The sequence below is a fragment of the Panicum virgatum genome, chromosome 4K (assembly GCF_016808335.1).
Source record: "Panicum virgatum strain AP13 chromosome 4K, P.virgatum_v5, whole genome shotgun sequence".
Taxonomy (NCBI): Eukaryota; Viridiplantae; Streptophyta; class Magnoliopsida; order Poales; family Poaceae; genus Panicum; species Panicum virgatum.
In genome coordinates, this window is record NC_053139.1 from 22,795,774 (window position 1) to 22,810,440 (window position 14,667).

The following is a 14,667-nucleotide window of genomic DNA, read 5'->3' on the forward strand; positions in this document are numbered from 1 at the left end:
TTTAATATAAATCGTATATTATGTATTTTATACAATATATATGAAAGCAAAAGTTTTTTTTTGAGAGCATATATCAAAGCAAAAGTTGGCCAGCTACTTGTGCACACATTTGAGGCAGGGAAAAATACTGCCTCTGAGACAATTTGAGACATTAGCACAAACACATAGTTGAAGATTGCCCTCGGAAGCAATAGCCTCACAAGTTCAAGTTATTTCTATTTGGAATTGCATTGATGCACTTGCTCAGGTGAGAGGCTCCAGCACCTGAAATACGCTGGCCGCCTGCGGCCCCATTTCGCGTGTCGCGCATCATCTACGCCGCAGCCGCCGGGTGATCGATGGTCACGGCAACATGACCGCCGCCACTCGCGTTCTCAATCAACAGCTGTGATTTATGCGATACTTGCCAAACGTGAATGCGGGTACGCGCGGGCGGGTAAGCCTGGTGATCGGTGACAAAATATTTCTAGGGGCTGTTTAGTTCTCAAAATGAAAATTTTTGGATGTCAAATCGATTGTTTGACTAGATGTCGGGAAGATTTTTCGGATACTAATTAAAAAACTAATTTCAGAACTTACCTGTAAACCGTGAGACAAATCTTTTGAGGTCTTTGACCGCATCATTAGCACATGTGGGTTACTGTAGCACTTATGGCTAATTATATACTAATTAGGCTCAAAAGATTCGTCTCGTCGTGTACATTCAAATTGTGCAATTAGCTTTATTTTTTAACTATATTTAATACTACATGTATGTGTTCAAAAGGGAGGTAAAAATTTTGGGGTGAAAATTTTTGGTAACTAAACGGGCGCTTAGTTTTGGGAGATTCATTTTGGATTTTTTAATTTTCATAGATCCACCATGGGTCCTCAAGGTTGGAGGCCTGACAGGTGGGGACATTGTGAGGGGTATGAGCTTATTAATCTTAGTAAAAAGTGTTTCAATTGTTTTGGATCTACGCGCGGGCGGGTAAACCTGGTGATCGGTGACAAAATATTTTTAGTTTTGGGAGATTCATTTTGCATCTTTTAATTTCCATAGGTCCAATATATGTTCTTAAGGTTGGAGGCCTGGCAGGTGGGGACGCTATGAGGGGTATGAGCTTATTAATCTTGGTAAAAAGTATTTTAATTGTTTTGGTTCATTATAGTATAGATAGATAGATATCGGAAGTGAGGTTTTTCTTTTTGTTCTACTTATTTCTTATCGTTTTGTGCGTGCACGCGGAAGCCGAACTCTTGCGCCGGCAAGATCAACTATTTTCCTTTCTTTTTATTTACTTTCTGAATTGATTCCCTTTACGTGACAACCAATTTCGCCATCACTTTTGAGTCATTCTGCTAATCGCTAGTCACCAATTTCATTTTCCATCTGGAAAGTTTGTACACCAAAATCGCTTGGCATAGCTTTGCTTTCTTTCTTTTTCCCTTGGGAATAGTCTTTTTTGTTTTCGAGTCTATCGACGCCCTCTCACCCGTCTTCCTGTCAGACTGACTGGTGGTCTGGGTGCCCTCAAAACTCACCGGGTCCATCTCCTTCGACGGTAAGGCTGTCCGCAATCGGAACAGCAACATAGATTTAGCGTAAAAAACGCTACAGTGGATACTGTAAAAGCGAATGTTATTATCTGAACGGTCTCCGACACAGGATATATAGCGCGGTACGGACGAAACGCTACACTGCCGTGCGTGGGCCCACTCCGTCCTTCTCGCGTCTATCCCTAACAGTCGGTCCTCCCCCACTGTGGAGCTTGGTCGCCAGCGCCGATGTGGGCTGAAGTGAGGCACCTAGAGCAGGGAGGGCGGAGAAAAAGGAGGGGGGAAGGGGGAGGTGGCGGAGGGAGCGAGAAAGACGGAGGGACGAGGACGCCGCCCGCCATGACTGCCGCGCATGGAGGAGCCGAGCCGAGGCGGAGGAGAGAGGACAGGAGGCAGGGGCGCTGGCGCCAACGAGGAGCCGCCACGCTCCACCCGCTCCTCCCTCCCGCGGCCGTGTGCGCGAGGAGAGGCTTGGCCGGCACTGGATCTCTGCCGCGGGCTTGCCACAGCCCCGCCCGCCACCACGCGCGGGCCACCTCGCCGGATCTGGCCGCCACCTCCTCGGCCCGGTATTTGACTCCGCGTGGGAGATGGAAAGGAGAGGGAGGAGGGTGCAGCGGCCGGCGTGTTGCCGAGCCAGGCCACTGCCGTTCCGACCCATCGCGGTCGCGGCCTGGCCGCGCACCACTGCTGCTTGGATGCAAGGAGGAGGCGCGACGAGAAGGTGGCGGCGGCAGTAAGTCGGAGGCGCGGCGAGGAGGCGGAGGCCGGAGGAGGAGGCGGTGGATGAAGAAGGGCGCTGAGGCGGAGCCGGCGAGGAGAGGCGTCGACACGCTCGGGAGAGTGACGGAGAGAGGGTGGGAGAGAGAGAATTGGGAGGGTCGGGTGAGCTTAAATAATAGAAAAATCTAATATGTGGACTCATCGCATGATAGTTGATATAGAGTATGATGGGTGTGAAAAAACTAGATATAGAGGAGAAAATATTAATGACTAGGGTCCTGTTTGAATGCATGAGTTATTTTTTAGCCCTCCCCAAATAGCCCCAAATAGCCCAAAAAGAGCCAAACAGGGGGACTATTTTTGGGCTATTTGCAAATAACTCATCAAAAAAACTATTCCACCCAAGGGGTGCTATTTGGAGCTATTTTGGACGAGGCCAATTCTTTGACTCTCTCACTTACAAAAGTAGCAGCCAATGATTGGAAAAGTATTTTTAAGAGCCAAATAGCCCTTGGATCCAAACATCTCAAGGGCTATTTTATTTTTGGACTAAATTTTAGTCCTCAAAATAACTCTTGACTATTTCTCCAAACAGAACCTAGGCCGACATATTTTTTTAAAGATGGATTTAGAGTATGCACTCTAACCTCTTGTTTAGTTGTAAAATTTAAAATTACAAAACTATCACGTCAAATGAAAATCTTATATGCATGGAGTATTAAATTTAGACCAAATAAAAAACTAATTGCATAATTTGCATATAAATTACGAGACGAATACGATTAGATACTAAATTGCTACAGTAATTGCTATAATAATCATGCACTAATGATGAATTAATTAGACTTATTAAATTCGCCTGGTAGTTTACAGACGAGTTATGTAATTAATTTTATAATTAATTTATATTTAATATTTTAAATGTGATTTTATTTTAAAAAAACTTTACACACAACTAAACGAGGTCTAAGATAAAAACTGCAGCCATACCCTCATCCCACCTCCTATGCTGTATTTAGGAGAGAGGAGAAAGGAAAAACCGAGCTCTAATCTCCCTCCCCGACGGAGATCGCCTGCTCCTGGAGCAACCGCCGCTCCTTCCCGCACCGGCGCGGACGCCACTCCCGCCAGGTGCGCCTCCTCCTCCTCGTCTTCTTCCGATTTTTTCGGTCTACGAGTGGATCTAGGGTGAGAGAGGGGTGAGATAGGAGGGCTGGCGGTGGCGGCGGCCGGCGAATCGGGCGGCCCGAGCCGCCTAGATCCCAGCGGCCGGAGCCGCGCCGCCCCCACGCTCCGCACGCGGATCCTCGCGCCGCGTGCGGGAGCAGGAGACGGGCGCTCCTGCGCGGCTGGGCGGCCGGCGGGGCTCGCGGGACGCAGGGAGGATAGGGGGGCGGGAGGTCTGGGAGTGACAGAGGGGGGCGCGTTCCGACCGCCCGGCAGTGCTCAGCGTCGCAGGGGGTAAGGGTAGGAAGGGAGGTCAATGAGGGAGGCCGGGAAGGTGAGCCAGCGGTGGAAGGGGAGGGAGGAACCTGGGCTCCTGGCCTCCTGCTGGTGCGCCTGTCCGGCCGCGTGCTGTTCCTGTGCCTGGAATGCAGGGAGGGAGAGAGGATGCAGAAGGGGATCAGGCGGGGGGAGGGGGGAGGGAGGGAGGGAGCAGTTAATGGTCCATTTTTTTGGGTTAATTGGATCTGTACCATTGCAATTTTTTAAGTTCACCGATCTGCCATTACAATTCATCTATTTGGAGATCTGCCATTACAATTCGTTCTTTGCATGAGATGTGCCATTTTGTACGTATTTGATGCTCTTGGGTCCACTTGCAGACCTTCGTATTTTTGTATGGTCCAAAATGCTCTTGCTGCCTCTCTTCTCTCCATTTGCTAACATATGGGCCCCCACATCTTCTTCCTCCGTTTCTTCTCCAACCGGCATGTCTATCCCCAACCTCGCCGGCTGTTCCTTTGGCCCCATCCGGCATCCGCAACCTCGCCGTCGCGCCTGCCCTCTGTCGACTACCCTTTGCACAGATTCTCTTGCGCGGGCCTCCGTCGACTCCCCTGCGCAAGATCTTCGTGCGCTGGGTCACAGGAGCCGGGAGCGCAGGCTCCTCACGGGACACACTTGGCCTCCTTTGGCGGGCTCCTACCTTTGCATCCTGCGCGCGGGCCACGGGACCTGGGAGTGCGAACCCCTCCACACGATACCGCCAAGGCCCATCCAACGACAAAGGATCCAAGCACGGCATTATCACGCAGCCGATTGGCGGACGAGCAGGCAGACGAGGTTGCGTGGCCGGCGGGAGCGCGTGGCCCACCGGCTAGCGACTGTGCGGGCGGGCGGCAGCTAAGCGAGCACATAGGACATGCGGCGGGCAGGCAGAGCTCCGGCTACCGCGAATCGAGCGTTGCAGGCCATCACGCTCGCGGCATGCGCGAGCTCACCGCGGAGGCCGCGGTCGCCATCGCGTCCGGGACGCGGCTTGTCCCCGTGCAGAGCAGCCTCGGCGGGGCTCTGCTGCTCACCAGCGACGAGATGAAGAACAGAGGGAAGAAGAATGGACGGTGGAAAGGGATGACATGTGGGGTCCGGATGCCAGTGAGTGGAGAGAGGATTACAGCAGGGGCATTTTGGTCTATACGATAATATGGATGTCTGCATGTGGGCCTAAGGTTGTCGAAAACGTAGAAAATGGCATGTTTGAGAGTTCAAACGAATTGTAATGGCATCGTTCGGAATAGGTGAATTGTAGTGGTATAACTCGGAAGTTGCAAAATTGTAATGGTATGAATCCAATTAACCCCATTTTTTTGCGTAGCTTCCGCAACTGATTTCTGCAGTTTACTCTGCTGCCTAACCCAAGGATCTCTCGGAACATTCAGAACCGTATCAACCTCGGACTCCCTGCAGTTCTTGTGCTAGGATCTGTGCCGTGGGGCGTCAAACAGCTCGCAGATGGACGGTGGCGGGGGCGACCTGCGGAGCACTATCAAGAAGTGGAACGTCTTATACCCGGTCTACCTCAACTCCAAGAAGACGGTTGCTGAAGGCCGCCGCATCGCCGCCAGCAAGGCCTGCCCTGACCCCACCTGCATCGAGATAGCCGACTGCTGCTCGCACCTCAAGATCCCCCACGCCATTGAGGTACACGCCCTGATTCGTTCTTAGATTATTTTTTTTGGCAGTCTGATCGTTCTTGCTTGATCTGCGCATCTGATGGGTATTGTTGTGCGGATTGGTTGCTATGTGTAGCTTGATAAGGCGTACCCTCGGGATTTCTTCCAGGTGGGGAGGGTCAGGGTGCAGCTCAAGAAGGATGACGGCTCCCCTGTCAATCCTGCTATTAAAACAAGTAAGTGCCAAAGTACTGCATAATTTTGATTCTGGCAGCCACTTGCTTTCACCTATACTGAATTTTGGATGGGACTGCAAGCATTTCCTATCAATCAAAGCTAAGACGAACAAGTATGCAGTATTCATTTGCTAGTTTTTGGTTGTTGATCCAATCAAGGAAATGGAACACTGATGGTGGGTTGCATTCAAGTGCTATATTAATTGGATAAAGTGGTACATGGTAATATCTTAGATAAATATGATTTTCATGAATTGCTTACTGTTTAGAAATCTCAGTTTGTTGATTTGGTCGTTTTATCATTATGTCCATGCCTTAATGCTGATGTTATAGTTAGAGATATTCATACACTGTTTTTTTTAAACCAAATTTTTCCGCACTTTGTTTAGTTTGGCATTTGCTAGATTCATGTTGAATCACTTTACAGAATCAAGGAAAACCTATGTGTCTGCTTCTCCTTGATGGTTCAATGTCTATTTCCTTTCTGTTAACTTCAATGTCACAAAACTTGCATTGAGTGCTTTGAGGTTTTATTCCATGTTACAAAGCTAGTCATCCACATTAAAATGTTTGGTAGTATGGTCCTATTTTTTTTTCTTTCTTTCAAAATACTAGGTCTTACAAATGTGTGGTACCTCGTCAATTAGCTGGGTCTTGTTTGTGCTTCGAATTTAATTTACGCTGAATTACGCTGAATTTAATTTACGCTGCATAACTAGGTACTGATTAACTCATGTTTTTTTATTTTTCGTTACCTACTTTTCCTGAATCTTCTTTCTCTGTGCCCTGCATATGCCTTTTCTTTTGTATATATATATATCTGTTGATAATTGATATTCTATGATAATTGTTCGTGAATATCCAATGAAATTCAGGGCATTGCTGTTACTGTTAGTCATGGTTATGTTAGAGTTTTCGATACATTTGACCCACTGGCACCCCATTTAGGAAAAGAAATGGTTGATCGGCGTAATGCTTATTTCTACTGTGATTAAATTGCTAAACATTTTGGGCTGTCTGGATAAGCAGTTGCAGTAATAAGGCGAAGCCTATTTATTATAAATGCATATTTTATGTTAGTGAATTTTGTCTGATTGAATGAAACAAGTAATATGTGTCCTACTTGAAATCAGTACCTAGTTATGCAGCTTATTTGTCTTATATAAACTAACTACCTTACTGTGATGCTTAATCTTCTAGTTTGGGTTAATAGCCAGTTTTGCCCTTCATGTTCTATTTGATCTTTGACATTCACTTCTAGAAAAAAAAACTTGTATGGATCTGAAGAAACACTATTCAGAGGCAAGTTTCCTTCTTGACATTGATCTCTTGTGTCATCTATCATGTGGCCATATATACTTCGGGAAGTTCTGTTACTATTAGTTCAAGGAACCATGATTCTTAACCTGGCTTGCTAGAAAAATGTTTTCCTCAAAAGGGTCCAAGGTAGTACTGTCATCAAATTGTTCAGTAAACATAATGCCTCTGTTGAACGTTGGGTTTATGGGATTGTGTCTTAACCATCTCAGTATTGCTCTCTTTTATTTATTTTATCTTGTTGATATGATATATCGTGCTATAATGTTGCTGTGAGCAGTGTTGGTTGATATCTATCATGTCTGTAACTATGCACGATCATTTCTATGGAACTTTGTTGAATGTCTTGTATCAGAAAATTTTGATTTTTTTTTGCTACAATTCTGGAATGAGGCACGACATGGGTAACTGGGAATGTAAATACTCTTCCATACTCAGCTTCTTTTCTCATTGATTAGCTAGTGTCTTAATGAAATTTTCCACTGCGTGTAGCTTTTACGTTGGCCAAATGCATCTATGAAATATGCACAGCTGAATTAGTTATCTCTGAACTGGATGCTGCATGTTCTGATAGATCTCGATATGAATTTCCAGCATATTATTACTTGCAGTAACCAGTGCTACTGCCAAACAATCAGTAGATCAGTCCTTGTCAAGCACGATTGTGTGAATGGATGGTGGAATAGTTGTTTTACATGTTTTTTAAGTGTTGGGATAGTTGTTATACCTGTTTTTGTAGTTTCTTAGCCACTGTCCAGAAAGACTTTGAAGACTAATTGCAACAATATGAACTGTATTCCAATTACATATCTTGAAATTTGATGCTATATTTTGCTAGGATGCACTGCCCATGGTTTGGTCTTTGTAAGAAATATTTTTAGACTTGTATTTTACTGACATGCCTTCGCATGTTACAGAGAAGCAGCTGATGATCCAAATAGCAGAGCTAGTTCCCAAGCATCATGGAAGGACAAAGAAGCAGGAATCAGCACTCAGCTCTTCAGCTGGTGGCAGTTCGAAGAACACAAAAGGTGGAAAAAAGAAAAAGTGATGGCAGTATAATCTTGCATTTTTCTGTCCATCCCCGTACTAAGTTTATGTGGAAGTGTCCTTCTGAGGCCTGAAAATCATTGTGACTTGTGGGATTTTGATCCATTTGAAAATTTCCATACACATCTTTCTTGTAGTATCCAGATCTAGATGTGCTAAACCTAAAAATATGGCAGCCATGACATGGGATCCAATTTACAGATGCTGTTGTTTAATAGAACTTTGTTTACTAACACAGCGGAGATGCTTTATTCATTTTAATCAATAGAATAGAACTGTTCTTGCATGCGTGACCCATAGCTGATATTTTTCTTCATATAGTACTTCTAGAGGTGACTCCTGGACGTCTTCGTCTTTACGATAACAAGGTTATTTTGCATTTTACCCTTCCATGTTTCTAACATCGCAGCAAAGAGCCGCATTTAGAGGCTGTTATTTCCGTGGATGAAACCAATGACTGTAATTAATGCAATATACAATTGTGAAATTGTTTACCTCTTTTGCTACGCTTTGAGAAAGTCTGTCTGATCTTGTGCATTACGTGTCTCCTAAGTCTCTTTTGGGATGTTGCCATTGAAGTTAGGTGGTTTACCATGTGCTCTACAGATTGTAAAAGCCTAAAAGGCATTGGTACACAGATTCTTGAACCTTTCTACGAGTCTGCACCTTGTTCTCTATTTTCCTTGGTTTAAACTTTAAACTGGGCATGACTCTTTCAGAAAGTCCTGTTTTATAATAGCCCTCCTTCGGTGAATAATGCGATCTGCATATATAGCTCGTTAAAAACTCTACATTCCAAAACTCAAAAGAAATAACATGATTCAGGGCAACTTTAGGGGGATGTCTTAGGGGGGCTTCTATATATCTTTCGAAAAATGGATACGAGCGATATCTTTAAAGCCCAAACCCGGTTAACCCATGGCAGGACTGTTGGGCCTTGGGGAGCTCCCGATTGCCACCTGTTGTGCAGCTGCAGGAGGACCTGCGAAAGGGCTTGTAGCCTAGTTGTTATAAGAATCTCAGTAGCACTTGAGGTCCTGGGTTCGACTCCTCGTGAGAGCGAATTTTTTAAGATTTAATGGCGTTTGTGCTTTCAGTGGTAGGTGATATTCCCGTCGACAACGAAGCGCCCGTGGTGACTTCGTCAATCTTAAGGATTTGCCGACTTAGTCTCTCGGAGGTACTCATAAGGGTATGATAGGGTTGCATGCGTGTATTTATAGAGATAAGTGTGCGTACGTGTTTGTGAGCGTCTGCGTCTGCACTGTATTTCTAAAAAAAAACTGCAGGAGGACCCAATCGCAGGCATCCAAGAGGGAGGTCAGAGTCCAACGTGCAGAAGCGGAGAAGAAAGCCCCTTAATATTTTTCTTTCTGCTCAATGTCCATGTTGGAAGGCTCAACAGGAGCACGGTGGGTGCCTTGCTTCTTTTTGTTTGGAAAAATCTATCTGACGATGTGTCGCTCTCTCTCTTAGATAGTGCAACCGGCATAGCTTGCTGCTCTCAAATTAGGCTGCCGTGGCCCACTTCCTTTTAAGTTGTTTGAGCTTTAAAAAATGCCATAACATTCTTCTGGTTAGCCCGATTTCAAATCCGTTTGTACCATTATATTTTTCTCAGTAAGATTTACAAAATTAGATCCATGATGCATATATTTTGAAATATTTTTATAAACTGGCAACTTATCTTGAATGTGTAGTAGCTACTTATGTGTTATAAGTGTGTAACAACTTACGTGTGAACCAAACAATAAATTATATACATAAATTACTTTAAAAATTAATTTTACCGTCCATGTTGTTTACCGCTGTGAAGTATCTACGTAAGTTACCTTATTGTCTCTATATAAGTTGTTATCATATATACTATATGATATTGTCTATACACAATTTATTACCCAATCTTTATAAGTTGATACATTTGTCTAAAGTTGACACTAGAAAAAATAGGCATACAACATAAGTTGCTATATAGTATAAGTTTGATATGTGGCATCTATGTATGTTGTTAAGTTGTATGAATAAAAGATCATCTATTAATTAGTTTGTACATAAGTTGTTGCATAGTTGTACATAAGTTACTACTTGCAATCAATATAATCTGACTGGCGCATAAAACAACTTCAAAATATATCAAATATGGATCTTGTCTCGTAGATTTTATTCCAAGAAACACAATGGTGCAATCGAATTTTAAAATGAATTTTAAAACGGACACTCCATAAGAGAGTAATGATCATTTTAAGAAAAATTACCCGTTTTCTATTGGTCGTGTCACTTGTGAAAGCAATGTCAACCATGCATGGGAGACGCGCTAGTAGGGGATGGGGTGCACTCAGCCTGATTAGTTTCTATGGTTTTGGACAAGTGGCGTCCTATAATTGCTCGTAATGCCCACATATGGTTGATTGGAAGGGTCACGCATTGGGTTTTGTCACGACGCATCGCGCATTATCCCGGTCTTTTTGGTTTGTTTCTATTTTTCTATTTCTATATTTTTTGTAGTACCATCTTCAAGGCTTTCAACACTTTTTTTTTGAGTTGATTCAACATTCTGAAAAGACTAATCCTACACTCAGATAAACTAATTCAATATTTTTAGAACAAATGTTGAAATAGTAGCGAAAGGGCCTGTAACCTAGTGGTTACAAGATCCTCAGTAGCACCTGAGGTCCTGGGTTCGATTCCCCGTGAGAGCGAATTTTCTAGGATTTAACGGCATTTGTGCTTTCAGTGGTAGGCGACGTTTCCGTCAATAGCGGAGCGCCTGTGGTGACTTTGTCAATCTCAAAGATTTGCCGGCTCAGTCTCTCGGAAGTGCTCATAGGGGTAGAATTGCGTGTGTGTATTCATAGGGATGAGTGTGCGTGTGTGTTTATGAGCATCTGCGTCTGTACTGTGTTTCTCAAAAAAAAATGTTGAAATAGTATGCTACATATGTTGAAATGATCTATTCAAAATGCTGAGATAGTATATTGAAATGTTGAATTTTAAAATAAAAATAATTAACGTATTGGATCTTATTTTGTTCCATTAATTTCGAAGAATATTATGGTTCAAATGGATTTTAAATCGGATTATAGTTTAAGAAAAAAGATCATTTGAGTTAGGAACTTGATTAGCTGCCACACGTGTCTATTTTAGCTTGCCTGCCTGCTCGGCTCCCGTCCGTTCCGCGCAGCTGCTAGCACATGGATTCATCCTATCCGTTTACGTCTAACAAAATATTTTTCAGAAGATATATAGATGATTTTCCGGACTATCCATATGTAGATCCATACCGCTGAACCAAACGCTGGCTTGTGGAGCCATGAGTTACTGTTATATGTAGATCTATATCGCTGAATCAAACGCTGGCATGTGGAGGCATGAGTTACTGTTACTAGGTGGGTCCTACTGTATACCAGCCGTCAACACGCGTCGGCTAATGGAACGACTGGGTCAGCTCAAATTGCGCGGAACGGAGGTTGCGTCCGTCCTACGCGTCGTGCTTCACCGTCCAAAAAATAAAATACGCCCCGTTAGCCTCACGTCCTCACCTCGTGGTTCTCGCCTCCAGGCACCAGTGCCGCTGCAGTCTCCTTCGTGGTGCTTCGGGTCATCCGGTGAGCATCCTCCTCCCCCAGGTGCTAATCCCTGCCCAGTCAGCGGCCCCAGCACCCTCTCTTCCTCAGCTCCTCCATGGAACCTAACTCATTGCACTCATCGCTGGTGCCAGCACCTTCATCTCCATCCAAACCGGACACAGTAACTCCTGCGCTAGCAGCTCGCAGCGGCGCTCTATGTGTGTGAGTGCACATTGGTGGACCTTCGACTGCGCGGATGCAGAGAAGACAAAGCGGCCGCTCGTGCAAGGGGATAGGGGCACGACGAGCTGCAAATGCTGTACATGCTCTGCGCGGTCATAGATTCGTCTTCGGCAGGCGAGCCATCTGGCGGCAACCCCGCCATTGCCAATTGACGTCGGCATCATCTCGATTCGCTCGCATTTGCCTCGGCCTGCCATCGTCAAGGCCCGTCGCAAGAGCAACCTCCTGCGGCAACAATGTCTTCACGCGTGCCGGCGGAGTCTGTCTGCCTCAATTCAGCTAATCAGGCGTGTGCTACCTGATCATATTTACTCCTCACGGGTCTGCTACCAGTTCTGGGTACAATTAGCCCCCCTCTCTCCTCAAATGGTGTAGTAGTGGATTCAAATAGTTCCTGTACCCTCTTCTGTTCCCCCAAATCAATCTTCAATTCTTATCCGTAGCCTTTTGTGTGCCCATAATTTTGCTACAAATCTGTCAAGCAAGTGTACTTTCGTAATTTTGTTTCTCAGCATGTTGCTTTGGTCCATGTAATTTCAATTACCTCTGTTTGGCCAGGAACAGGGAGAACCAACATTTACATAAGAAAAAGTTGCATATATCAAATGTTTGCGTAGTTGAGTAGATCGTGTTTTTACTTGAGCTTATTAATTACGAATTCCAGTGAGTTTTTTCTTTATTAAGAAATCATTTCATGATATACTTGAACATATCTTGCAGCTCTTTGTGCTACTCAATGAATCAATGTTCTGAAGTAGCCAAGATAGCAAAAACATTACATGTCTGATTCTATCTCAATTTGTGGTAGTCAGTTTTCTGAAGTGCAAGCTCAGTAGCTCTCTCTCAAGTTAGTATATATGATTTTATCATTTTAGTATGCTAGAATATATAGTAGAATTTCATAAGATAGGAAGGTGCAGTCAGTAGTTGTTCTTTCTTTCGAATTTTCATTTCAAACCACGGTAAATTTGGTTCTTTTCTCATCATTTCTTCTCCAATTTTTTGTAGTATTCTGTTCACCCATGGTAGTACCAGATTATATGTTTAAAACACATTGGATTTCAAATGTTGCTCGAGGCATCCCACAAGGCATCAACCATATCTAGCAATGCGCTCTTATAATTCTTATTGATTATTACATTAAGGGGTTATTGTTTCGTGTACATATCTTCCTTCATAGACTTTACCCCATGAGTTGCATTTCCAAAGAGCGAGAACGATAAATAAGTTCCTTTTTTAAAAAATGGTGCAATAATGAAACATGTGGAATTAGTTCGCCTTTGATTTGAAAGGTTTGAACCTTTGGGTGAAAGTTTCAATTTCTTTTCTCATTGCTGGCTGTTTTTTTTTGGTTCTAAGAACTAAGGCAGTAATCTTGGTTCCTGATATTTTGAACGGTTACATATCTCACACAATGCCATAGTTTCTCATCTCATGTTATTGTTGTCTTCTTGATGAAGGCATCAATGTTGTCTCACGCTATAATGTGTCGGCTCTTCGAGATTGAGTACTACTTCATTTTCAGGTATCAGTTCAAAAGAAGGGTGGCCAACAACGAATGAGTATGCAGTTATTGTGCTTTATCAATACATTTGTAATTGACCTATCTTTATTTCATCTTTACGAATTAATTAAGACCAATGGTTGCATGGCTTTTGGTCAATTTTAGAGTTCTACGCTTGGAGTTACTTGATACAACCTGTTTAAGATTCAAACTCTGCAATATTTGACCAATAATTTGACTATTATTTTTTTATGATGCAAACTTTATATGATTAGATTCACAATCATATATATTTTACCATGATTATAATATTATAACAATAAGTGATATAATATATGATAAATGATGAATGGTCAAGGTGTTATCTGGAAGACTATGCCATGTTATACTATGCTTTATAAAAATGGAAGGAGGAAGTAAGTGTTAATTTGCCGCCGTTAAAAAAGAAGGGTCCTGCTGCATAAGCCATGTCTAACAGCGCACGCCTGTATCTTCCATACTACTACGCACACAAGCATCACAGGCTCAGCGAAGCGCGCCAATCTTGGTAGTACATAACAGGAGCGAGTGGTTTGCTGTGCCATAGCAGAATCAGAACGCAGCTGGCATGGCCGTGCGGCCCATGTATGGAGGAACACAAAAGCTCCACCATATGGCCCATATGCCGAGGAAAATAAAAGGTAACAAATCATTAGTATCTGTAATCTATATTATCTATACTCTTCACGCTGGACCCGCCTGTCAGGGCTGAGGACGGTGGGAGGGAGAGTAGACCCATAGAAACTGCGAGTTGGAGAGTGTTTCTACCAAAAATTTATTGTTTTTGTCACCGCAAATCCTACCCAGACTGTCGTACCCGCCTGGGAGAGGTAGAGATGACGCCGTGAAAGTGATGCAAGTGCCCCATCATCTGCCGCTACCAGCACCGCCGCGCGAAGAAAAGGGCACGCACCGTGGCGCTCGAAGAGACCGGCAGGGAGCTAGACGAATCGTGTTGAATCGCGTCGCATCGTGTTCCCATGCGAACTCCACCATCGCGCCGCGCAGCAATGGTGGCGGCGGCACCGCCCTACCTCGAGAGCACTAGGGATCGCCCTCGTCACCTTGGCGGCGACCACATCATCGCCTCGCTGGCGCCCCACCTCCGCTTCGCCGACCACCTCGCCCGCCACATTGTCTGCCGTTCCTAGCGACGTTCCTGCCACCTCGTCGGCCGGGCACCCCATACTTCTCGTGGCTCATGCTTCCGCTGCCTGCCACCAAGACTCCAGCATCCCACAGCGCCTTGTCCGCATCCCACCTTCCCCTGTCGCCGTCCCGTGATCAGAACCGGCCGCCGTAATCATTGTCTTGGTCCTGCTCGTGGGGAAAAT

General features: G+C 44.6%; 1 protein-coding gene across 4 annotated transcripts; it reads left to right on the plus strand.

The window, feature by feature from the left end:
• The first annotated feature begins 3,236 nt into the window (after positions 1-3,236).
• LOC120703484 (signal recognition particle 19 kDa protein) lies at positions 3,237-8,267 on the plus strand. Of its 4 annotated transcripts, none has more exons than XM_039987589.1 (4): positions 3,237-3,393; positions 5,145-5,406; positions 5,515-5,614; positions 7,849-8,267. In XM_039987589.1, the coding sequence occupies exons 2-4, from the start codon at positions 5,218-5,220 to the stop codon at positions 7,980-7,982; spliced, it is 423 nt and encodes a 140-aa protein (XP_039843523.1). In that variant the 5' UTR covers positions 3,237-3,393; positions 5,145-5,217; the 3' UTR covers positions 7,983-8,267. The 4 variants fall into 4 exon arrangements, with proteins under 4 accessions (XP_039843523.1, XP_039843525.1, XP_039843526.1 ...); XM_039987591.1 differs by having other exon boundaries at positions 5,185-5,406; XM_039987592.1 differs by having other exon boundaries at positions 3,239-3,393; positions 5,173-5,406.
• Positions 8,268-14,667: the final 6,400 nt, after the last annotated feature.